At 43.3% G+C, this 26,510-nt stretch overlaps 2 protein-coding genes across 4 annotated transcripts in view; both read left to right on the top strand.

Annotated features, from left to right (window-relative positions):
* The first annotated feature begins 248 nt into the window (after positions 1–248).
* The window catches only part of LOC142140704 (uncharacterized), a 233,637-nt gene continuing 207,375 nt past the window's right edge, over positions 249–26,510 (top strand). Inside the window, exons 1-8 of one of the 2 annotated variants that reach the window (XM_075198499.1) lie at positions 249–440; positions 1,991–2,134; positions 2,518–2,685; positions 2,759–2,879; positions 3,929–4,101; positions 4,250–4,313; positions 4,588–4,682; positions 4,810–4,879. In XM_075198499.1, the coding sequence (XP_075054600.1) occupies positions 2,051–2,134; positions 2,518–2,685; positions 2,759–2,879; positions 3,929–4,101; positions 4,250–4,313; positions 4,588–4,682; positions 4,810–4,879 (775 nt within the window). In that variant the 5' untranslated portion in view covers positions 249–440; positions 1,991–2,050. Of the gene's footprint in view, positions 441–1,990; positions 2,135–2,517; positions 2,686–2,758; positions 2,880–3,928; positions 4,102–4,249; positions 4,314–4,587; positions 4,683–4,809; positions 4,880–22,556; positions 22,780–23,158; positions 23,310–24,186; positions 24,373–24,457; positions 24,582–25,228; positions 25,337–26,510 lie in introns of those variants that run through there. The other variant, XM_075198498.1, reaches the window with a different exon arrangement.
* Positions 12,620–15,938, top strand: COA6 (cytochrome c oxidase assembly factor 6). Of its 2 annotated transcripts, none has more exons than XM_075198517.1 (3): positions 12,620–12,747; positions 13,972–14,166; positions 15,572–15,938. In XM_075198517.1, exons 2-3 carry the CDS (start codon positions 14,023–14,025, stop codon positions 15,665–15,667), a joined length of 240 nt encoding a protein of 79 aa, XP_075054618.1. In that variant the 5' UTR covers positions 12,620–12,747; positions 13,972–14,022; the 3' UTR covers positions 15,668–15,938. The 2 variants fall into 2 exon arrangements, with proteins under 2 accessions (XP_075054618.1, XP_075054619.1); XM_075198518.1 differs by having other exon boundaries at positions 12,622–12,747; positions 14,016–14,166.

Below are 26,510 nucleotides of genomic sequence, written 5' to 3'. Positions count from 1 at the left end.
AGAAAGGGGGAGGGAGAGAGAGAGCTGGGAGAGAAGAGTCAGAGAGAGAGAGAGAAAGAGAAAAGAGAGAGAAAAAGGGGAGGGAGAGAGAGAGGAGGACAGAAAGAGAGAGAAGGGGGAGAGAAGAGACAGAGAGAGGGAGAGAGAGGGACAGAGAGGGACAGAGAGACAGACAGAAAGAGAGAAGGGAGGGGATAGTGAGACAGTAAAAGGGAGAAAGGGGGGAGAGAGCTGAGAGTGGGGGGAAAGAGAGTGCTGTGAGCTAGAGAGGAGGTTAGACAGATAGCTGAGACTAAGAGAGAGAGAGAGGGCTGTGAGTGACGTCTCTATCAGACAGCTGTAAGAGGACAGACCTCCCACAAGATGGCTGCAGCAGTTTGCACACAGCAGTGTGTGTGATCCTATGTATGTTACATGAGATCAGCTGTCTGCACAGGCAGGTAAGGGGGGATGTACACAGACAGCCCCAGCAGACATTGTACACTGGGTGTAGCACTAGTAATGGGCTCATGTAATGTTAATAGATGACCCTGCTTTGCACAAGAGGTGTGAGTGTTTTTTTTTAAAGTAAACTAATTTAAAGGGAAGCTTTAATAATGGAAGATTGTAGTTGTATTAGTGAAGGTATAAGTATATAGCTCTGGATATGATGCCTGGTACAGCTATCTGTACTGTGTGATGCTGCTGTGGAGGGTCCTAGAGGTTGTGCTGTGGTTAGTAGAACCAGCAGGTTATACTGGAGACCTCCTCTACAGGAGGCTGTTCTGGAGGGCACAGGAAGTCCTAGGGGGAAATCCATTTGTTTCATCTCCCACTGAGCCCAGCAGCCTAGAAAAAGTTGCATTTATGAGAGTTGCAGCTCTCTAGCTGTCCTGGATCTACAGATCATCCTGGGACTTGTAGTTCTACAAAATTAAAGGGCTACAGGTTGCCCATGCCCATTCTACAGTACTGCATTTAGTTGCATGGTGGCTTTTGCATCATACTGGGTTTTATTTTTACTTTATTTGATATATTTTAATATATAACTGGAGCTATTGACAGATATGCCTTGTTAAATCTGACTTCATTGCAATTTTTTTGTATGCATGAGTATAGCACTTCTGATGCCAACTGAATAACATTAGGGTACCCCAATTACTGACCATGGTCTAATGGAAAAGTAATTTATTGATCTGCATGAGGTTTAATTATATCAGTGCAGGTGTCATGATTAGTATTGGAGTGAATGCATCTGTTTCACCAAGTACTAAACCTTTGCATAGAGAGTAGCAGTGAAACTTAGGCTACATCCTTGCGGACGCTGTTTTAGTATATGTTAGTATATGTAGGGTGCACTGGAGCATGCAAACATTTCTGGTATATTTTTCACACTCCAACCTGCTCCAATATTCTCCCTTCATGTCTAAATAAACATCCTTGTGGGTGTAGCTTAACATTCCTGTAACAGTGAGCACCACACAAAAATAATTTTCTCTATTTAGAATGATTGTGCTGGGGGGAATACAGCTTACTAGAATAACTCCTGATACTTGTAATATGATATCTGCCTGAACTTTCCTGCTGCAGACTATGAAACTAACTCTATTTGCATCAGATAGGTTGTTAGAAACTCTCCTTAGCAACTCCTGGGACCATGGAACATTAGCTCAGTCAACAATCTGTTGTCATGTTTACAGATGTCGCTATGGAAGGTCTGATATACACAACTTATCTGTCAAATGGCAGTTACAGTGAGTTTCTGAGTCTTCAATGGGCGATTTCAGACAGAAGTCTTATTTCGAGTATCAGGAGCTATTCCACTAAGTTGTACTAATCAGCATAATTACTTTAAGAGACGTATTTGAGTGGAGTTATTGTTAAACTTTTCAGCAATCTATATCTTAATTTGATTGTTTTAAGAAAAAAAAGTTTTAAAATATTTTACTATATTAAAATACATTTAATTAATCCTAATGGGTTGGCCTCATCATCTTTATTTCTGTTTTAGTCTGAACACTGAAATTGAGACCTTTTAATAAGAGCTGAAGTATTCCTGGGACATTGCCCTATGTCATCTACGAGAGAGAAGGGTCCAATGACTGAAACCATCCTGAATCTCACCCTGGAGATCATCTATTTACTGACTGGGGAGGTGAGAGTCTCGGTCACTAATTCTTTCAGATTATTCTGGCCGCAGCTAGAAATTCGCTAGGGGCTGATGACAATTCCATTTAAGGAGATTCATCTATTCCCTGTGAATGTTGCCATATAATCGCTGCCAGCCCGCTAATGCATTGTTTAGGACTACAGATTCAGTGATTGGAGGACTGGAGAGACCAGGAACATTTATATGGTTAGGTGTGTAGTGTAGGTGACACCTAATTGGCCACAGCACCGGTCCAATCACATGCAATCTTTACATACACGTTCCTGACCTGCCTGTTATAGAAGCAATTAGCATGAACTATTGAAGTGGTGGGGGAGGGGAGTGTTGCTGATTGGATATCACCTTCATTTATGATCATTGGATTATAGGATTATATTGTTGTGAAGAAGCTGAGGGACCATGACACAGAGAAGTGTGTGGCAGACAAAACCTACGGTCCCCGAACCCCCATTATGGATCCCCCACCTCGCTCGCTGATACACGACCAGAAGATTCTAGAAGTCACCCATAGGATCATTAAGCTGCTGACTGCAGAGGTGACTGCTGGGAATGGGACATTATACAGTAACATCGGGGGATGGGGGATGACCGTATCATTGTTTGTGTCAGGTTCCTATACGGTGTCAGGATGTCACTGTCTACTTCTCCATGGAGGAGTGGGAGTATGTAGAAGGACACAAGGACTTGTACCAGGACGTGATGACGGATGACAGTCCCGTGAACCTCGGGGGTAAGTAGCGTTCCTACACCGAGACCGTCGCCTCCGTCTCTGTCCCGTTACATTGAACTGCTCTGTATTACAACTAACCTGATATAGGAACCCTTCACTCTTACTTATAATATTTCATATCTGACAAATGAGGAACAAATATTAAAGATCTCCAAATGGTTTCACACCTCCAGGTAACTTTAATTTGCTGGCTTGTACGTGCCGTCCTGCCACTCTTACTAACTGCATTGCTTTATCTATTTCTCTTGAAGCTTTGTTTATATAATCTGGATTAGGTGTCTATTTTCTTTTGTCCCAGTATCCAACCGTTCTGTTCTGCTCTGCTCTCATCGTCGGATACAGCTGTACCCGAACAGCAGCTGTGCGTCGTATCTGTGTGCAATGAACGTAAAGAACTTGTATTTCATAAAGGTGCTGCTGGGGAGCACAGAAAGAAGCTAGATAGTAAAGGCAATTTACTTAGTTAACGCGACAGAAGGGTGTACACAAACCAATATATTAAAGTTATCTGAAGGTGGAAAACTAATTTACTCTGTGATGTGGAGATGTGTGATTGAGTCCCTCTGCGTTCCAACGTAAGGGGGTTCAAATGGCTAATAGGAATAGACATTCCTTCTGATAGATCCTGGAGATTATAGGGCAGCCTGGTGTACGTCTCCGGTATATGAGATTCACTTCTTGGGGTATATTTACTAAACTGCGTGTTTGAAAAAGTGGAGGTTGTCCATAGCAACCAATCAGATTCTAGCTCTCATTTTGTAGAATGTACTAAATAAATAACTGGAATCTGATTGGTTGCTATAGGCAACATCTCCACTTTTTCAAACCCGCAGTTTAGTAAATCTAGCCCCTTGTCTGTAGATTCCATCTAAATGAGCTTAGCGCTAATGGTGCTTGTAAGATAAAGGACACATGGTGGGGATCTGGTTAGGTTATGGGGCATATTATTATGTAAATAGTACAGTTAGTTATTTATCCCTAAATCAAAACTAGGTCGGATTATATCCATCCTTGGACTCATTCTCTATATCTGGCATTATTCTGACCAGGCCCTGACACCGTAACGCCTGAAGCATCAGCAGAGATCGGCAGCGATTCGGAGCTTCGTTCTCTGTGTTGTCAGGAGCCCGACCAGGAGACAAGTGCTCCAGATTCTTGCACTGTTCTCTGTTCCCCGGATTGTATAGAGGAAGAGACCAGGATCATCACACAGGATTGTCAGGTAACTGATCTGACGTCTCCCAGCTCCTCACACATCCACTTCTCATAGTGCAGAATATTGTGTTATTCTCACGTTTCCTCCCTGTGTCTCTGTCCTGATGTCCCGTGTAATGTGTAATGTGCGTGTAATATGTTTTCATGTATGACAGGCTGAACCGGGGGACGGGATAATTCGGTGTAAGGAAGAGGCCGTTCCTGCTGAGATCCGCACAGGTGAGAGAGACTGATGGTAACATATTGGAATGTTTGGAAAAGTGAACGGAATGTTCATACTTCCTAGAAATGTCGCCTACATGTTGTTATGGTACATAAATGTGTGGGACATTACCCCGATCTCTTCTGGAAGAGCAGATTATTACAGTGTTGTAAAATAAAATCAAGGCAGATATTGTAGATTTTGATAGAGGAAAAATTACTGTCAGATTTTTTTTTTTTTGTATTTTAATTTATGCAGATATATGTAAATCTGTGTGTCCATTCCCCACAGATGATGATCTAGAACCCTCAGAACGATGTGAGACCCCTCTGTATTCCCCGCATTGTATAGAGGAAGAGAACAGGATAATCACACAGGATTATCAGGTAACTGATCTGACATCTCCCAGCTCCTCACACATACACTATTGCAGAATATTCATGTGTGTGAGTCCTGATGTCCCGTGTAACGTGTGGATGGGACACATATATGACAAATGTTCTTGTATGACAGGCTGAGACGGGAGACGGGGTATGTCACCAGCAGAATAAGGAAGAGGCCGTTCCTGCTGAGATCAGCTCCGGTGAGAGACTCTCTTTTATTTTTAGTTTAACTCTTCCCCTCTCACTCGCAGGAGCCTATAAGTCTTATTTAATAACATGATGGAAATAGCGCACATACGCTGTAAAAGACCGTACATATATGTGTGTATAAAATGTGTTACTTTAATTTTCCACCTCTTTCGGACATGTCCCTCTATATGTAGACTATAAAGAGAGCTCATTCCTTACTTTATTAACCCTTTCTCTCCCCTCAGCCCTGTCGCTCCGAAGGGAAGGGCACATCCAGCGGTATCACGGCCAGTTTTGTGCTTCAGAGGGCGCTGCAACCAACGACAACGCCCAAAATTGTCTATCGCCAAAAGTCACCAGCGAAACCTCCTTGCTTACCTGGACGAGGTCCGTGACGTACCAGGATAAAGACCCGTCCTCTCGCAGAGAACTAAAACTGGCCGAATCTGTGACGGAACATCTAAGGGCCGAGTACTCCTATAACCCTCCCAACAAACGCAGAAAAGGAAACCCCGTTCCTCTCAGAAGAGAAGTGAACAACATCTTCAGGACTTGGGGCACCAACCTCGATAACGAATTGGATTCTATCCCTCATCAAGAACCCGGCGAGCAGACGGCGTACCAATGTCCCCATTGCCAGGAGTGCTTCAACAACGCCTCGGATTTCGTCACGCACCAGGCCCTCCACAAAGCGGAATCCTGGCTTCCACTACTGTACAAGCCGCCGCCTCTCTCGGACGCAGACTTTGGCGCCAAGCAGAAACAATTTGTGTGCTTTGATTGCGGGAAGTGTTTCATGTACAAGTCCGCTCTGATCAGACACCAGAGGATCCACACCGGGGAGAGGCCTTTCGTTTGCTCCGAATGTGGAAAATGTTTCTCCCAAAACACTCACCTGGCGAAACATCGCAAGAACCATAAAACGATCGTCTGATTTGTTCTATATCTTTATATCTCTTGTTACCCAGAGGCTTGGAAGCCATGTTGGATTAAGCAAAGATCATATTGATAATTTTTGGGGATTTATAGAAAGTTTACTTCACAATTGGAAAACAACAATGTAAATAAATTAGTTCTTTAAAAAAAAAAATCCTTGTTGGAGCCTGAAAGATTGAGGTTTTTTTTTTTATTTTTGGCTTTCTGTCACCTCCCCTTTTTCCCAGTGTTGGCCGCCATTTTGTGCCAACCAACCTTCATGTGCCTGGAAATAATCCCAATGTTAAAGTCTAATATTGAGCACAATAATTTGCCTTCTTGCGGAGAAGGTTAGAAAAAGAGTGAAAATGTTGATTTGCGTTAGAAATGCACTTTTTTTTAAATTTCGTTTCCACCTGAGAAAGTGTTATTTATCTTTACCTATTCATATTGTTGTTTTATGTATATTATTTACAACCTAATTACATGTTTGACTTTAGAAAATTGAGCCATTTGTTCTCCTTTTGATTTTTTTTCCCCACCGACAGTGTCTAAAGCAACACAGGATTTGTGGATTTTCTTTAAAGAGTGTGACCGAGGCGACGTGTCTGAACGATGCAGCTACTGATTCTCCTCACTGCTTCTTTTATACATTATTCTGCAGTGTTATGAACAAACACCAGTTTGCAGGAGTCTATGATCTGCAAACTGGATTTGTTCTAGGGAGGAGCAGGTGGGCAGACTACCACATACCTGCTGGTTGCTCTGAGAATCTCGATCTTCTGTGGATCAGTTGGTCTCCATTAATGCTTAGCAAAGGTAGGAGGTGAGGAGACCTTCTAGGTGCTAGCATAATTATCAGCAATGATATGCCTTTGGCTTGTGAACTGGTTTGTATCTATCCCTGCCTCTGTCATGGTCGCCACAATCCATCCTCTGATAGTAGAGGATCTCGCCAGGCGAAAGGGTAAAAGATAAAAAGCTGGGAGATATTTTCTATCATGGGAGCGATCAGAGCTAAGTAGCATGGAAGGCATGAAGCCACACTAAGTATAGGCTCTGAAGAGTGATATATAATATCAAATTCAACTATGGGATTATTGAAAAAAGAAGTCTTAGTGTGACCTTTTAGAATGATGTGGTAACCCATAGGAGTCTGTGATAACCATTGGTCTGAGGTGTGTATGAGGGTCGATTCAGTTCCTCTAGCTGCTATGGCTAATGCCAACAAAGATGCCAACTTACGTGATAAATAGCCAATGTTGGAGTCCGTCTCCCATAAGGCTAAGAAGGAGAGGAAAGGTTCGATATCCCAAGTGTGAGAGTACTTATGTAAGATTGGTCTTGAAAGGTATATATACGTCGTAACAAACTGAGATATAGTCTGTTATCCGTTAAGTTTGGGATCAAGATAGCTAAAGCAGAACCGTATGATCTGATGGTAGCTGACGCTAGGCCTGAAGTCCAATGCTAAATGTATTAATGATGGCTGGTGAGAGGGATTCCCTCGAGATCGCCAGAGGTCAAACTCTTTAATAATACCGCAGTATCTAGCTCTCGTTCGGGGCCTTAAGGAGGCATTAATTAAATATTTTGTGGGGTAAGCAAGGGCTACGTTTGTAAACAACCTAGTAATATTGCCATCCACTTACATTGAAGAAGTGTCTCCAGTATGTTTAGGGTTCCCTGGAAGCAGTCCTTGGATAACCCTAGGGGAATCTTCGGCCCTACAGTAACAGGGTGATCAGAGGGAACCAGACTCTGGATGGTCATACATGGTACACTACTACTATTTGAGGGACCCGGTCCACCCTGATTTTCTGAAGGACCTTTAGAAGAAGTGCAGGGGGAGGGTGAGTCAGATCCGTCCAAGGGAAGGACATTGCATTCATCCTCCATACGACTTTCATCCATATTCTGGATGCAAAGCATGAGGTCTGTGCGTTCGTGGGGCTGGCAAAGAGGTCTATATCTAGGTCCCCAAAGGTGTGAACTATTGTAAGACTTGTCTTTTCAGTGCTACTGAGTCCAGGGTAATTCTTTTGCGGAATAGAGAATCTGCCAGTATGTTCAGTTCCCCTGGAATGTAAGTTACAGTCGGGTTTATATCTCTCTGAACTGCCCAGTCCCAATCTTCTAATGCATAGGGATGTTGACTTGTTGCCCCCCATTCTGTTTATATATGATACTGCGGTCGTGTTGTCCAAGCACATCTGGACAGAGACCACTTTTAAGTGGCTGGGGACTAGAGCTTTCAGAGCCAATTTCGCTGCTCGTAGTTCCAGTACATTTATGAACAACCGGGATTCTTCTGTTGACCAGGTGCCTCTTACTGCTTTCTCTTGTGAGAAACCTCCCCAACCTGTCAGGGAAGCATCTGTGGTGATTGTCATGAATGGAGGAGCGTCTAGAAGGGGGCGAGGAGGAGGTCTGGGGAGAATGTCCCATTTAGACAGCTATCTTTTTACTCTCCCAGGGAGATACAGGGTAACATGACCATAAATCCCACCCCACAAGCTCGCTGCCTAAGTGTAATCCTTGACTCACACCTATCCCCACATTAACTCTATATCTAAATCATGCTACATACATCTAAAAAACATTTCCAAAAGAATGGGTATTTAGGTCGAACCCGAGAAATGTGATGGTCTTGGAAGGGGTCAGTACCGACTTTGGGATGTTCACAATGAACTCCAGGTGTGTTAACAGAGAAAGGGTTAAGTTCCTGTATCTCAAAAGAGTGCACTAATAGCATATCGTCCAGGTAAATGATATGGGTGGGGTACGGTTTCTCAAGTATCGAGCTACAAAAAAAATCTGAAAAGTTAAAAAACGACATGATGAAAATATACATTTACCTTCATAGCGACGCCTGGTTCCGAAGATGATGCATGCCGACGTTGGATTGTGACGTCAGGTAAGTATCGGACGTTTGGCCGTAACCCTGACGATATGATTGACATACTTCTTTAAATGTATTCGGTGACGTCACAATCCAGCGCCGGGATGCAGCATCTTTGAAATTACCAGACGTCGCATACCAGACTCTTCGGAAATCCACGGCATTGCTATGAATATAAGTGTATATTTTCGTCATGTTGTTTAACTATTTTTTTTTGTAGAGATAGTGGCTGTTGGTGTCCCAAGCATCGGGATACCAATTGCCACGGAGTGATACACTGGACTGTCTGCTGACGGAGATGTGACCCCACTGCTTTCATGTGTAAAAGTATTAGGGGCGAAAAACCATAACTGTCCACTGAAATATGCGGTCTCTCCAACAGAATCTGAGAAGGCGCCTGTGATTGGGGTGAATTGATATAGAGTGGAAAGCTTCTTTTAGATCGATTATTATACAGTAGCAATCCCTCGAGAGCAGGTAAGGAATGTCTGGGATACCTCCCATACGAAACCTCTTTGCTTTCAGATATCCATTTAAAGCTTTGACATCCAGGACTGATCTTATAGAACCGTCTTGCTTTCTTATAGGAAATAAGTGGCTGGTTCAGCCTTTGTCAGTTGGGTCTGCCAATTCTATTTTTCCCTGCCTTAAAGCCGGTGCCAGTACTTCGTCTGAGGACTGCAATTCCTTGAACAAGGAATATGAAATGCCTGGCGTGGGAAATGAATTAAAGGAGGTTTAACCCGGACTGGATTATTTTTTAACGACCACCTGTCTGTGGTAATCTGTTTCCACTCCAGCTGTGAACATTTTTGGACCTCCGAATTGCGTTTTAGGGACCAGTGTGGCATATAGTTTTGTTGGAGGTATTTTTCCCGCTAACGCCACCCTGGTCATCTGTATCTCACTAAATTCCCTGCGCTGGGATGAGGCAGAGATTCTTGTAATCTCCTCTTATTCTCAATCTACAGAGGGAGATTGATCAGTTTCCTGTGGGGAAAAATGTGTTGGCCGCCTGGTAGGTGACCCCATGACTACTGGTCATGCTGCCAGCTTCGGACAGAGGCATTGTACCAGCTATGGGCAGGACTGTGCTTGCTCTGAGCACTACAATGTTGCCTGATACGGGCAATTCCAAGGAAAGCGGGAATATCACCTGAGCAGGCTTCCCTGGGGTTCATTTTATTTTTACTTTTATTTTTTCTTTTATAAATTAATGTCTCATGTGAAGAGAAGAGGAGGAAGATACAGGCCTTTTATGGGCTCTTCTCCCCTTTTTACTACCAGCAATAGAGGACATTTGTAGAGAATCTGTCACAGAGACAGAAACTATGTCCATTTCAGCTGACAGAAAACAATCTGATCATCAGTGAGCGTGCACGTGACCTAACGTGCACGTCTGTGTTTTTTTGGCAGGGGGGAGTGTAAATACTTTCACTTCCCTCTGCTTCAGCATATCGGGGAGTCTCGCTGCCTAACCCACCTGCTGTTGCCAGGTGGCAAACCTGCCGACGATCAAATGCAAAAGCAGCTTGTAGACCAGGGGGTATATTTACTAAACGGCGGGTTTGAAAAAGTGGAGATGTTGCCTATAGCCCATAAAACAAGTAGATAAAAACATGGCCGCATGTGGGACATATATGTCTGAGGTAAACTGGGAGCATATACTACTGTTGCAGACAGCATGGATCTTGAGATTTGTACGGCTCAGTATATGGGCTATTTTAACATCCAGCTTTTACGCCAAACTCTGCACCACACCCATTGTATTTATACATTGACGTTTTTATCTCGTCAGGTGATTTGTAGAAAGAAAGATGGTGTCCCTCGCATTACCACTTATCTATACTGGTGCGTGCGTTTCAGTCGGACGTATATATATTGAACTAAGGACTGCATAGAGTGAAACGTGTTGGTACACATTGGTGCGCTTTGCTTGTCAGAAAGACCCTAAGTAGGATTAGGAAGAGGGCAAAGATTTGAGGATAAATCCCCCAGCCCAGTTTAGTGGCACCAGGCTGGAGAGGGGACCGACCCACTGGCAGTGCGTGGACAGGAGGGAGGCCTTCCCTCTTGACACTGAATCCAATATTAAAATTGTGAATCAGGACCAGGCTGATTCATGTGCAAGTGAATCAAACTGGACTGGTTCTACTGGTTCCCTGCAGTCCTGACTCAAAGGGAGCGGTCAGATGAAACCAGCCACAGTCACCAGCTAAGAGGTGCTGCAGCAGCTGTATACACTACCCAGATGTAAGTGGTTCCAGGTACCAGTGCAGGAGGCTGGTGCTGTCAGTGACTACTCTAGTATAACTGGGGGCACCACAGTGGTGCAGAGTTGACCCAATAAGCGATGGTTTGGTGGCCAAGAAGCACAAGTAGGAGAGGCAAGTAATGTCGGGTTATTGATTGTAAGAGGAACTCCATCCCACAGAGAGGGTGGCAGACTAAGTCCACCCTGTCCCAACAAGTATCTTGATGACATCTTTGTACGTGTTCAAGTGGTCATGGAGCTGTTTTGAAATCAGGGGTGGAATGTAAATTAAGGGAAGACAGAATTTAAGGTTATATTAATGAAACTTTCTCTTTCTCTTAAGGACCTGCAGAAAAATCGTATTCAACAATTTGTTCACAATCTAATAACCACAGGTGATACGTGGCAACATGTAATGAACAACTTAGTATGCACAGAGGATGTGCAGTGGACAGGCCATGCTCCATATCCATCACTACGTGTCGGCATACACACAAGGCGTAGAATATAATAGTAAGGTGGATGGTGGAGCCACTATCAGCCGGTTATAATTAACCAACATCCACCTTACAGAAACTGAAATAGAGCACATGGCAACTCCATCTGAGGCTAAGCCAGTGGTTCCCAAAATGTGTGCCCAGGCTCCCTGGGGTGCCCCGCCCAGGGCCAGTGGTAAGCAAGGTGGGGTGATTGGTAATTATTTTGGCTTGGATGTGCCTTGAAAAAATTTTGGAGACAGTAAGGGAACTGAAAAAGTTTGTAATCCACTGGGCTAATGAGGACAAGAGAGGTCAGCACAGAAGGTTGGGGATCTTATGAAGGAGATTAAGTAATCTAGGGAGAGTGGCCTCTGAAAATCATTAAGGATAATTCCAGCTCCAGGTATCTGTAAGGTCTCTCCCAGCACTATCGCAGGATGAAGCCGTAAAATTCCAGTCAGACAACATAGAGGTTATCAACAAGTAAAGAGGAAGCGGTAGCTGGTCCATGATAAGTTTAACAGAGACAGTTCTACTATGGGCAGGAAAACATCTCTGATTTCTCTGCCATTTACACTGTAGGACAGGTCAACCTGATGTCTCATTACCTCAACAGAACGTTTCTCAACCAGGAGGGTGGCTCCTAGATAAGGCGACTTCTGAGACGTAACAAGACAAACTTGCACAAGATCAGCATTTCTTGACCCACATCTACCTTTTGTGGTTTTGGTTTATCACACACTCAGCTTCCTACCTCTCCAATTCTCCCACCACCAAGGTTTGGTTCAAGAGCTGACACCCTGCCTTATCTCAACTAGGATCTCACAATTTACTTTAACCTGTTATAAAGCAAATGGCTGTCCCTGTTTCAGCTATGTAGCATCTCTAATTCCAAGCTAATTCTGACATAAGTAAGAATTGTCCTATAGTAATGCTTGTCTATACACAGATCCACCACTAGGTGGCGATATAACACGTGATTCAGTCTGTGCAAAGACATAAACCCAACCAAACTCTATCGTTTCATTACAGGTCTGGTCATGTGACGCGTGCTGATAGGCGTGGCTACATTACACGTATTATCGATGCAGGCTGTCCCTGTTGTGGGTGCCGCCATTTTATTGAAGACCATTACTATTTTGGCGTCTCTAGACAGAAAGAGGAGTATCCGCTGCTTGTGATGTAAATGACACTAGAGGACATATTCTTGTCTCCTAGAAAATGGCCGCCTCCTCATCACTTGGCTGTGTGTTTTGCCTCTAGTGTCGGGATCTGTGTCACGTGAAGAGTCTGGGTCAGTGTGACCTGTGGGCAGAGTTGCCCGGCCAGGTGAGGGGAGAGTGGCAGAGGAGGGGGTTATTATACAGGGTCTTGTTATATAATATCCAGCACTGAGCACAGATTATATAACCAGATACTCTGCATTATTCCCCCCTCTGCATGTAGCTATCCTGTGTGTAACAGCCCATTACTGTATATTTGTATTATTAATGTATATTACTGTATGTAATGTATATAGTCCTATTAATGTATAATATATATGTATTATTAATGTATATTGTCCTAACAGTCCATTACCATATATTATATATTTATTATTACTGTATATTACAGAAGACCATGTCCTAACAGCTCATTACTGTATATTATAAATGTATTATTACTGCATATTATAGACCATGTTGTAATAGGCCTTTACTGTATATAATGCATGTATTATAACTGTTATATGCATATAAATGAAATCTATATTTTATTACTCTTTAAATATATATTGTCATTAATATATATTATAGAAGACTGTGTCGTAACAGCTCATTACTGTATATTATTACTGCTTATTATACACCACCACGTACAAAGCTCTCTCCCAGTCTACTGCCCCCTATATCTCTAACCTCCTCACCATTCACACCCCTGCCCGCTCCCTGCGCTTGGCCAATGACCGTCGCCTCTCCTCCACTCTGATTACCTCTTCCCACTGCAGAATCCAAGACTTCTCCCGAGCTGCTCCCCTGCACTGGAACGACCTCCCTTGCTCCATCCGTCTCTCACCCAGTCTGTGCTCCTTCAAACGGGCACTTAAAACTCACCTGTTCCTCAAAGCCTACTAACCATCCACTTAACCTTTACCTTGTTGCTCCTTCGCTAACCTCCTTCTCTCATTCTCCCCTAGCCCTGCCTTTCTCTCCCTTACTTTAATGGCTCCCTCTTGTGCCTGTTTGTTCACCCTCCCTTAGGATGTGAGGTCATATGAGCAGGGCCCCTCTCTCCTCCTGTCTCCATACCTGTTCTTCTGCTCCGTCTTCACCCATATGTCTGCCTGGAGTTTCTGAAGTACTGGTACTTTATGTTTATTGCTCTGTACTATGTCACCCTGTATGGTCTTCTGTTTATACTATGTACGGCGCTGCGGAAACCTTGTGGCGCCTAACAAATAAATGATAATAATAATACAGGAATAGAATGACCTTTAACTGGTCCATAGCCAATATTATGTACAGTATTTAATGTATGAATTTCACACTTTGACACCTATGTCCACCATTCCAGACCCAGGGAATCTGTGTTGATCTCACTCTGCATTTGTATTGCAGCGATAAGATGACTGCACCGTCCGCAGAAGAGAGAAAGGCATGCTGGGGTGCACGAGACAGGTACTGGAAATGCCTGGAAGATAATAACGAGGAGACGTCTAAGTGTCAACAGCTCAGGCAGTGTTTTGAAAGCCGCTGTCCGAGACAATGGGTAAGTAATACTTAGTTGACTCCACACTCGGAGCATTTGAGGCAGGAGGGAAACTAATGCAGTTGTAGTGTTGATTGGTGTAAATATTGACAGCATAATGAAGATATATCAGTTCCCCAGCTGTGGCACTACAGTTCTAGCATGGCATACTAGCAACTAGTAGCTACGGCATGCTGGGGAGATAAGGCTACTACCTGCCTGTTATCTATTAACCAGGGAGGACAAGTAATGATTTCAGGATGCAATCGGCAGAAGCGAGAGACAGACCTCCGGCATCTGATCACACGATGCTGCAGAGCTCCAGTAAGGAAACTGATAAGCGATCCCAGCCTAACATCTAGCTGAGGTGTTATCAGTGAATGTTCTGTCTCCTTTATGGACCTGTTGTTACATAAACTACAACTGCCAAATGTTTCACACTGTATTTAATAATAATATATAGCTTAATATATTCTGATTAAGCATTCCCATCAAGGAGGTAGCAAGGAAGACTGGAGAAAGGTTTGTTAAATAATTTATCCTAAAGGCGGCATTTTTCTCTTAAAGAAGTTTACACATCACTCTGATATCAAGGAAACAATACGTAATTGTTGTATGATTTACTGCATCTGAATTTACTTTACATGAAATAGAGAGAGGTTTTATTTCCTAGTGTGTAGTAATCCCCACAGCTTGGTGGATATCTGAAGACGCTGATATTCTATCAATGTATTTAGTCACAGTCACAGATGTGAAATGAGCAATGTAGAGTAACGTGCACATTTGAAGCATTAAGCCTGGCCCTATTCAGATCATTAGAGTGCTGAAAAATCACTTGAAAAGTATGTGCCCCTTTTTTTGAGGAAGGGAGGGGGGTGCTTGGAGTAATGAAAATAAGGTATTGGAGATAAAAACAAATCTTTAATCTGTTTTACCAGAATTCCAGTGTAGAATCCTGGGGGCAAATGTATTAACCTCCGGTTTCTTCAACTCCCGCTGCCTTGTAAAGGGAAGTTTCCCTTTACAAGGCAGCGCCGCTTTAAATTTAAGCGCCGAAGACGCCGAACTCGCGGGAGTTGAAGAAACCGGAGGTTAATACATTTACCCCCTGATGTCTGATGAGCTGGCATCAAAGACTGGATAGAAAACAGATTGAAAAGTTTTTTTAAGAAAAAAAACCAAAACATTGCTCAAGCAGATTACTTCAATAACATAACAATAGTTAAAGCGTAACATAATTTGTGTCTGCTCCTTTGTTGTAAAGGAAAAAATAACAGCTCAAAACATGATAGATATAAAATGTATGATTTCACGGAAACAATTCCTAATATTTGTATCATTTTTATTCAAATTATTTATTGCATCTGATGGGTGTTGTCTGAGTTGCTGCGGGTCACTCCTAATTGTATTCCTTTTCCCAAAACAGACTAAACACTTTGACAAAAGAAGAGATTACCTGAAATACAAAACACAACTTGAAGCAAGCGGATTTGAACCCGCAAAACCCACAGAAAAGACATAGCGTGGAATCAGCCATTGTACGTGTGATATGTATGACTGAGAAGTTTAGTATTATAATTACTTTATTAGGACCCAAAATTAAAATCAACCAACGGGTTCCTCTGTTCTCCAGACCACTCATTGCTGTGAAAGAACCTCCAATTTTGTAAAAGTTTAATTTGGAAAGAATTAAATATTCTGAAACTAATTATCGGCTGGGGAATAATTTTCCAGGTCTACCTGGTTCCTGATGTTTTTGTACATGGCCAATGAATAAAGTGAACAGGACTGTTTCCTTTGTGTTTGAGTCTACACTAAGTCCTCAGATTCTACGATTTAAATGTTATTTATCATTGAAATTCTACATAGATGTCATAGCAGGTTGTGATACATCAGGAGGGCATGCTGGAACTTGTAGTTCCACACTCACTGGAAAGCTACAGATGAAAGCTTTTGCATAACTCTCTGTTTAAATAAGCAGTATTTATGAGGCTTTATAGTGCAGCGTTCACCTACCTATGAATGCAGTACAACTCATCGCTGGATTGGAATCATTGTTTCCTATGCAGAAACGGATGATCAGCACACAGATGTTTAAGAAAGCGTATGGCTGGTCAACAGCAATAGCTGTTGTCGGTCAATCAGAGGGTATTGACTTAAAGTGCATTTATTTATAATGGATGGAGCCATTTTGAGGAATGAATCAATGTTCTTAACCATCCAGCCTATCTGTGTAGTAGGAACAAGTGACGTCACTGAAGCAGTCACTTTTCCCAGTGAATGAATAGGCTACAGTCTCATGGCTGCCTCCACTGTGTGCAGGTGACGTGCACTTTAAGCGTTCCATTGTGGAAACAATGGAACAATCGTGTGCCTCTTTGATGCAAGCTCTGATTTTCAGCACCTTCACTAGTATCAATTCTGCATTGATAAACAAATTATTTGAAACACGCAATAACATAAGTTTGCAGGCATCTTTGAGCTGCAAACTTTCATTCATTATTTATTTTGTTGTTTCATCATCATCATTTATTTATATAGCGCCAACATATTCCGTAGCGCTTTACAATTGGGGACAAACACATTAAACTAATAAACTGGGTAAAACAGACAAAGAGGTGAGAAGGCCCTGCCTGCAAGCTTACAATCTATGGGACTTTGATACATGAGGTTAAGTCTACATTTTGCATTTCGGCCCAGCCAGACTGCAAAGGTAAAAGTGACTCATAAGCTAAATGATCGCGTCACACAACAATGTTGGTCAGGGGGTAGTTGTCTTGGGTGAAATTGTGTAACGGATGGTAATATGGTGACACAGATTCCGTAGTGCCCGACATATATAACCTACATGAAAACAGGTACAATTCAGCAGAATAATAAATGCACGGATGCCATTAACAGAACAAATTGCAGACCTACAGGAAAAAAATGAAATCGGCCAAGTAGAGGTACAGAGTAGTGGAGCAGTTTGTTAAGGCACCAAGACCAGGTGGGCTGTAGCACAGGTGGTAGGTCACAAGCAGGGCGGCTCCGAGCAGTCCAATGTACTAGGTTGTAGGCAGTGCTGGATGCGTCCCAGCAGATCTGAGGTCCATGGTACAGGTTCATCAGTTGTAGGGGTCGGATACAGCTCCCTGCCTGAACAGCTGCAGAAGCCGGGTGCTGGAAGACCCACAGTCTGTGGGTTGTGGGTGGGAGGCAGGTTCTGAGATCACTTCCAGCCATGTGTGTGACCGCTGAGCACATACGTGTATTGGCATGCAATCCGCCGACACCGGGTTCTGCTCCAGAAAGGGGAAACAGAGTAAGGAGCAGTATTGATGAAACAAAAGAGGTGATGGACGCAGTAATGCTGGAGAAGTAAAGGGACTGCACGGAGCCTAATGAAACTTCTGGCAGGTCGTAGTATTAACAGAAGCTGAGAAGTCTCCCAGAGATGCCAATACTTCTTTACCCATAAAGCACAATGGGTCTTGGATGGGCAACATACCTATCAGGCATTGCCATGTTTATTCTGTTCTCCGCACGGTTTGGAGTTATAAGTGAGAGGGCTGAGGGCATGGTCTTACCACCTAAAACTTGGATGCAAGAAAAAGGTGCTTTATAGGTACCGGGTTGAAAGGAAATCTAATCTAATCCAAAATTGACCTATCTGCATTGAAACCCCTTGTTAATAGCAAGATAAATTTACTTCTAGAAAGTAATGAGGCTTTAAGGCCTGGGTATAGTCAGAAAGGAGGGGGGTTGTAGTTAGAAACCAAACTATAATCAGTGGTCAAAGTGTACTGGAACCGCCACTTCTAAATTTTCAATTCTCGAGTTCCTAGGAAACATTCGTTGGAAAGACCCAGCAGTAATTTTTGTCCCTTGATCAAAGGACGGGTAAAATGAAACCACAGCTTGGATGGCCAGCCTGGGTAGACTAAGAATGATCCTTGTGAAGTACTCTCAATGGAACCGAGGAGGGTATGCATTGTTCTGTCCATTGGAATGAAAGATCTTCCATCCACCAGGCTCTGGAAAACCAGACTTTGTGGACTGGAGAGAGCTGCATAGAGATCATCTGGGTACACAAATGCCTGGGCTATTCTCTGGAATAATATAGCCTTAAAGTGAAGGTGCTCAGAGAAATCTGGATACAGGTAAGAAGCTTGGAAGAAAAACTGCCTGAGCATTGCCTACTTTCAGTGTCTCCTTGCAGAGGTTTCTGGATTGTGTCCATCCCATCCAGTTGTTATAGGACTGTTGTAGAACCAATGCTCCTAGAGCAGAGGAGTGGTACATGGTGAAACATTATTTTTCTCCCAACCACTGGTGCATTTGGAAGTGAATATTTGATACTGAAGAATCTGAATGATAAATGTTTGGATTGGTATCAAGTTTGAACCCCAGGAACATGATAGATTGAGAAAAGGTGAGCGCAGATTTTGCATAACATAGAGGAATGTCATCCAGATATGGGGCGGAGAATCCCTTGGTGCTAGAGGTGGGATTTGACCACAGACATTATCCTTTTGAACTGAGGTCTAGGGCACTTATGCTTACCCCAATACCATTACTATTCACTATAAAGTTGATTAAGCTAATGCAATCTTAGGATCCTCCTGTGATTTCGGTGGACAGACACAAATTGGAAAGCATCTTTTAAGTCTATCTCTACACAATAGAAATCCTCCAACAGGAACAGTTAATCTGATAAACCTTCCATGTGTCTGATAATGAGGTAGCTACTTCGAGCCTTTTTGGATTGACCCTGAATACTTGCTGGGTATCAAATAACCGCCAGATAATATTGTGTGATGTGACTTGAGGACACTGACTTGTTTTTATCCTACTTTACCTTGCTCTTTTCCCCCTGAACATGGGGATGAGTGGGAATCACTGTCATGGGGTAAATTCAACTTAGACTCAGATGAGAAGGTATCTAAGAGTGTTCTCACAGACTAATAGGTTTTACTATCCAACTAGATTCCTCCAGTGAAGAGGAATCAGTCACATGTCAGGTCCTCCTCCTCTTCCTCATTTTATCTGCTAAAATGGGGGACAAGTGCAGTGACTTCGTGGGCACTACAGCCACTGTGCCCATTACCAGGAGCTGGAGTTATACTGACCTGCGTTTAAGGCTCCCCGTATGAATACAACGGAAAGTATTGGTAGTTACTGCACATTGAGTGTCTTTATTTTGAATACAGGTCATACAGGTAATATCAAAATGCAGTCAGTGTTAATAGAGGTCCATAGGCACAACAGGTAATGCTGGTAAGATGTATTGCAGAGCTCAGAGTCAGACAGGCAGGGGTTAATACAGGATAGTTTGGCACTTGTCTGATTGAGTGAACAGCTCACAGTAGCAGGTAGTGAGCAACCAGAATGTACAGTATTTGGCAGATCAGGTCATGATACAAAGGCACACTGGATCAAACAGGAACTAAAGACTTGGTAATGCTGGTATCCGGGTACAAGAGGGAGTGCAGGTACAAGTAGACTGGATTACCTGGTTAGCCACTGGAGCCGGAGGTACTGATGTTCAGGTATAGTAGATGGAGTGCAGGTAGGTACAAGGATGTCTGGATTGCCAGATAAGGCTGAGAAGCTGGAGACTCTGATTTTCCAAGTTAGACAATTCACTGCCGATATTGGATGTCTGGAGGCACCGGACGATTCACAGGAGAGTCGGGCAAGCAAGGGTCAGAAGCCGTGAGATCCACAAACAATACCAGGAAGTAGAGAGGAGCAAAGTCAAACAAAGGCAGGGTTTCGGTCATAGACAAAGGTGCCAAATGGTTGATCAGGCAAAAGTCATTTAATCAGGAAACAAACAGGCTCAATTCACAGGAGTACTGGGCACCAGAGGCAACAAACAATTGATGAACTGGAAGGAGCAATGTTTGGGGCAGGTATATAAGACAGTGGAACAAGTGTAGGTGATGATCAGGGAAGAAGGTTAACTCCTGCAGGTGAGGTGGAACTGTCCAAATGCATTAGATTCCAGACAAGGTTGTTTGGTAACAGCTAAAATGCAATGCCATCTTGGGCAATGCTAAACTTGGAATCAAACGATGACCCCAAACAGTTGGTTAAGGGAGTCACTGTTCAACTAATCTTCCACAGTACGTGATCAAATCTATCCAACACGATCAAAATTTGAATAGTTAGAACAAGCCCCCATATTGTACAACAACTGGTCACTTTTGACCACACTGAAAAACCAAAATCAAACCACCTTTAGGCCACTTCTGTGTCCTGATTTTTTTTTTTTAAAACAGTCCTGTATTTTGACACTCTTTCACCAAATGCTTATATTACCATGTTTTACTCCTCAGGCACTAGAATTATCAGTGGGGAATAAAGGGTTACTGCATTGCAATGAAGTAAGTGACAACCAAATTGGTATAATGTTTCTCTATCTCAAAAGTGTCGGCACTCTCGTTATTAGTTTTCCTTACAAATGATTTGACAGAGTAGATAAATGGTGTGACACATGATTATTAAAGCATCCTTTTTATGAAAATAATGTCCCTTTAAAGTTCGATGCCGTAAGTTATGAGCGCAACTCAAATCTTCTTTTGCTTAACTGTGTGGAATAGTATTGCACAGGAGCCATTCGTCTGTAGGGTTGTTTGTCAAGAAAGAGGAGACGGGCTGCAGAGGTGGCTGGTGTTGGTTGACGGGAGGCACAAGAGAATATGCCAAGAGGTGGAGATGGGGGTATGAAAAGAAGAAAGATAAGGAACAGATGACAAGTGATAAAGAGAAAAACGGGAAAGTTTGTGAAAAAAAAAAAAAAAAGAGGAGGAAAAGAGAAAACTCCGACACGAGTGGTGAAAAGAAGAAATACAATTCTTCCACAACAACCCTCTGGACTCTTGGCTCTGGTATGACACCCTGCCAGAAATCTACCTACAGGACACCGAGGCACCCCACGCAACGCCCAATATAACTATTTCATTATCTTCTAGGTGGAGAACACCATTTTTGTAGTACATCCACCACATCTAAGTGCACTAATGAATCTGACACAAACCACCTTTAGGCAGCTACCGCACCCAACTTTAGAGGATAATTCTCTGGACATCACTAGAACCTTCAGCTTGTTTTAGGTCTACACACATGGCGACAACAGCCCATTGGCCCAATAGCTCAACAAAATTGATATTAGGCAACTTGACTGATCTTGCCATGTGTTTGTGGGCTCAAAACAAGTACGATACTTGATAACGTTTTGTCATTGAATATGTTTGTAAATCTGGTAACTGCTATCAGGCTCTAAGAGTGGCCACCTGCTGACCGCAGAAACAGGCCCCATGTGATCCAGATGCTCAGCCTGAATCTCATCCAGTGTAGCCGGATCGGACAGACTTAGGCTTAGCAGAAGTTGTGGCTCATTGCAGAACAGCCACAGGTTGAAACAAAGCAGTTGTCAATGCAAAATAGGAAAAGATGCTGAGAATTATAGCAAGTCAACAGAAATTGTACTGCGTGTAGTACATGGAGAACAACAACAGTTTATATATATATATATATATATATATATATATATATATATATATATATATATAAATAAAATCATATAACTGAGTTATATGGTGCAAATGTCTATAAATTTAGAATAGGAAGAAATGCTGAGAATTACATCCAGCACAGGAAAGGTGGAGCAAAGTAGTTATCGATGCATAAAGAATCTAAATGACAGCAAGCAGACAGACGTTGTACTGTGCAGGTGCCTATGAAGAAATTACAATTGCTGGGAATTGCTGCAGCAGCCAGAAGTTGTATTGTGCATGTGTCTATTAATAAAGGACAGTTGCTGAGAATTGCAGTAAGCAGACAGAAGTTTTATTGTGCATGTGTCTATTAATAAATGACAATTGCTGAGAATTGCAGTAAGCAGACAGAAGTTTTATTGTGCATGTGTCTATTAATAAAGGACAATTGCTGGGAATTACAGCAGCAGACAGAAGTTGTACTGTGCAGGTTATTAATATAGGACAATTGCTGAGAATTGCAGCAGCAAACAGAAGTTGTACTGTGCATGTGTCTATTAATATAAGACAATTGCTGAGAATTGCAGCAGACAGAAGTTGTACCTTTCAGGTATCTATTAATAAAGGACAGTTGCTGAGAATTGCAGCAGCAAACAGAAGTTGTATTGTGCATGTGTCTATTAATATAGGACAATTGCTGAGAATTGCAGCAGACAGAAGTTGTACTTTTCAGGTATCTATTAATAAAGGACAATTGCTGAGAATGCAGCAGACAGAAGTTGTACTGTGCAGTTGCTGGATATTAGGTCCAGGGCCTGTCAGGCTGCTGGTACAGGGAGAGGGGCCTCCTATGTAGGAAGGGCACAGTGTCTAATAGAGAACAATGCTCCACAATAAGGAGCTCACCAGAAGGGACGCAGATTGATGACGTAGAGGCCACATGACACAACAGACTGACATTTCCGGAGAGGTCCGCCTGAATTCCCCGGCTCCTGTGCTGCTCCCGGTGTCCTGTCAGATATCTCTTACCGCCGCTGAGAGTCTCCAGGCCCCGCCCGGTGGGTGACCCCGCTACATTCAGGGCGCAGTGTGTCCCGGCCGGAAGGTGTCGCCGCTGTACTGAGCGCAGGGTCCGGCCGCCATTTTGTTGGTGGGTTATGAGGCTGATGTTTGTATAAATCCGACTATAATTTGATTTTCTCTTCACCATTATTGTATGATATAACCAGACAGGTGTCTTTGTACATTTCTACACACCGTCCCTGTATGGGACATAAATCCCCCTCTCTCTGTAGAGCCAAAAGCCCTCTGACATCTTTTATCCCCATTCACTACCACAGTTCCTCTAGTTATAGGACGTAAATGCCCCTAACCCGCTATTCCACATACAGGAACTGAGTCCTCCATCCCCTTTCCTCATTAAATCCCCCTACTGGGGGATATTGGTTCATCTGTCATTTGTGACCAGTAGCTGATAATTCTGGATTGAGTTTACTGTTATTTTATTGTACATATATTACTCTTTACAGACGTCCTCCCCGGGTCATGCATTTCTACAAGGATCAGACTCGAATTTCTGAGTATTTACATCACTCGCTGATGAAGAACAAGGACAACATCCAGGTGACTGGCAAGATACTGAATCTCACCCTGGAGATTATATTCCTGCTGACTGGAGAGGTGAGAATGAGCGTCAGTGCTCCTAGTGGAGGATACTGCAATATGGTCTATGTCAGGTTGAAAATATCATCATCATCACTTATTTATATAGCGCCAGCAGATTCCGCAGCGTTTTACAGCTGGGAACAAACACAGTAATAAAACAATACTGGGTACTACAGACAGAGAGGTAAGATGGCCCTTCCTACAATCTATAGGACAATGGGAGTTTGATACATTATGTTATATATTGCATATTGGTCCTGACACATTGCAAAGGTGCTTAGTGGGCTCTATGAATATTGTTCTAAATGAAACTGTGTAACAATGGAATCTTGCACTTAAAGTTGGCTTTTGTGCTATGCATAAGTCATTTTTATGACAAAAATGCATGTTACCCCTTTTGTAGGTGGATTGAGGCCAGTGCCTTGAAATAATTTCATTTTAATTCAGAGATTCCATGTGACAAAGTTCCGTAGATACTGCTTTGCAGATTATGCTGACGGCACTACCATGTGAACGAGTGCAAAGCCATTAATTAAGGGTGTGCCGAAAATCCCCGCTGTGTGTTCCAATCCACTGTGCACCAGCATGTTACAACAGAAAAAAATATCAATAAAGATGGTTATATGAGGGCTGGGGACAGGCAGACAGCAGCTGGTTATTCTCTGTGTTCACTCCATAGCCTCATGGTAAATGTCACTGCTTGTTAATATGGTAATTCCATTGTATCCAACTTTGGCCTGTGTTTGTAAGCCAGCATTATAAGGAGGGAGGTTTGTGTATCCTGATACAAATCAATACACATTTTCAGAGAACCCCTGGGTTTGAGATTGGATGTTGGGACAACCTAAATGTACACTAGAATACTTATTATCATCTTATTAACTGTTGTCAGGATTTTGTTCTAACGAAGAAGCAGAATGACCAGACTGCAGACAGCAATAATTCCTGTTTATCAGACAGATTGTCCAGTTGTCAGAGTCCCATCACCGAGCCTCCATCTTACTCCCTGGCACGTGAGGTAACCGCGGACAAGAAGAGCGTGGGACTTAATAAGGCCACTCACAGTGCGAGTGAAGAGGTGGGCACATCGGCTTCTGCTGCCATGTAAAGATGAATAAAGCTTAGTTTATTCATAATGTTTGTTTTCTAATGGTCTGTGTCAGGTTCCGGTGAGGTACGAAGATGTCGCTGTCTATCTGTCCGTGGAGGAGTGGGAGTATCTGGAGGGACATAAGGAACATTACAAAAATGTGATAACAGAGGGTCCCCAACCTCCTGTTTCTGCCGGTACAGCATCATTACTTATATTTATAGTGCACTTTCCATCTACATTCAGTGGAGGCAGCCGTTTTGTGAACTAAACCAATATGCCAGATAATGCAGCCTATCACTTCACTAGGGACCACTGACATCACTTCAATGAGACAACCTCTCCACAGACCAATAATGAAAATCTATAGTGCGCTGCATTCTCATGCGTAGCGTTAATCGACTGAGGATCAGCCTTGGTTCCATCCAGTACCTAATACAGTAGAGCAATTTAAACATGCATCAGATAGACATAAGGATATCCTTACAAAGAACTAAGGATCAAAAAAATGGGCAGACTAGATGGGCCAAGGGGTTCTTATCTGCTGTCATATTCTATGTTTCTATGAAACTCCAATGTAGCAAATGCACTTGATAAAGTATCAGCTGAATGCTGGATAACATGGAGCGCACATGTAGTTCCCTAGCTTAAGAAGAAATTGAAGCTATAAAATGCTTAACAAGGGACCAAACATACAAGCGCACTTCCAGTTAGCGAAGGCGTTTTGCTAAGTAACTGACCTCTACTGTCTGTAGATACATTTGAAATGTTCCCGTTCTTTGATGTGAATTGTAGGTGAACAGAAAAAACTTTTTGTCTGAAATGTGTGTAATATTTTGACCAGGCTGTGACGGTGTCAGTACTGAGAAGACCACAGAGGAAGAGAGAGAGCCGGCTGCTAGTGATCCTCAGGAGTCCGTACTGGATAAAGTCAGCTGTGATACCGTAACAGGCCAGTCATATGTATAGTCTATATACACGCTACACACTTGCTGCACACGCTCTGTACCCTTCATGCTCGCTGTAGGTGCTCCACACATCTCCGTACCCTTCATGCTCGCCGTAGGTGCTGCACACATCTCCGTACCCTCCATGCTCGCCGTAGGTGCTGCACACATCTCCGTACCCTCCATGCTCGCCGTAGGTGCTGCACACATCTCCGTACCCTCCATGCTCGCCGTAGGTTCTGCACACATCTCTGTACCCTTCATGCTCGCCGTAGGTGCTGCACACATCTCTGTACCCTCCATGCTCGCCGTAGGTTCTGCACACATCTCTGTACCCTCCATGCTCACCGTAGGTTCTGCACACATCTCCGTACCCTCCATGCTCGCCGTAGGTGCTGCACACATCTCCGTACCCTCCATGCTCGCCGTAGGTGCTGCACACATCTCCGTACCCTCCATGCTCGCCGTAGGTTCTGCACACATCTCTGTACCCTTCATGCTCGCCGTAGGTGCTGCACACATCTCTGTACCCTCCATGCTCGCCGTAGGTTCTGCACACATCTCTGTACCCTCCATGCTCGCCGTAGGTGCTGCACACATCTCCGTACCCTTCATGCTCGCCGTAGGTGCTGCACACATCTCCGTACCCTTTATGCTCGCCGTAGGTGCTCCACACATCTCCGTACCCTTCATGCTCGCCGTAGGTGCTCCACACATCTCCACACCCTCCATGCTCGCTGTAGGTGCTCCACACATCTCCGTACCCTTCATACATATGTTTTTGGCGAGATTATAGTTATTGGCTAAACTGCCTCGGTAGTAACAGTGACACCATATGGACACCAGCAACTTATTACTGCTCTTATAATCTACAGAGGAGGCCGCCATTTTGTGGGCTAAACCTATATTTATGAGACTGCAGCTGGTTGGCTCGCTAGGAACTAATGACATCACCGACCGGCTACGTTCTCTGAATATGGTTCAGCCCACTAAATGGTGACCAATACTACATGCAGAAGACTGCTGCACTTAAAAGAAACCCAGAAAAAATAATATAGAGGAGGAATACAATAACAATTTGTATATAGTTTAAATTATATTTTTGCACAATATGATAATGGATTTTCTTTAGCATCCTAGAGCTGCTACACTGTTTGTAGGCACTTAAACAGGGCTATA

Source organism: Mixophyes fleayi, chromosome 2, assembly GCF_038048845.1.
Source record: "Mixophyes fleayi isolate aMixFle1 chromosome 2, aMixFle1.hap1, whole genome shotgun sequence".
NCBI classification, from domain to species: Eukaryota; Metazoa; Chordata; class Amphibia; order Anura; family Limnodynastidae; genus Mixophyes; species Mixophyes fleayi.
The sequence above is the reverse complement of the archived record's forward strand: the minus strand, read 5'-3'. Positions and strand labels throughout refer to the sequence as shown.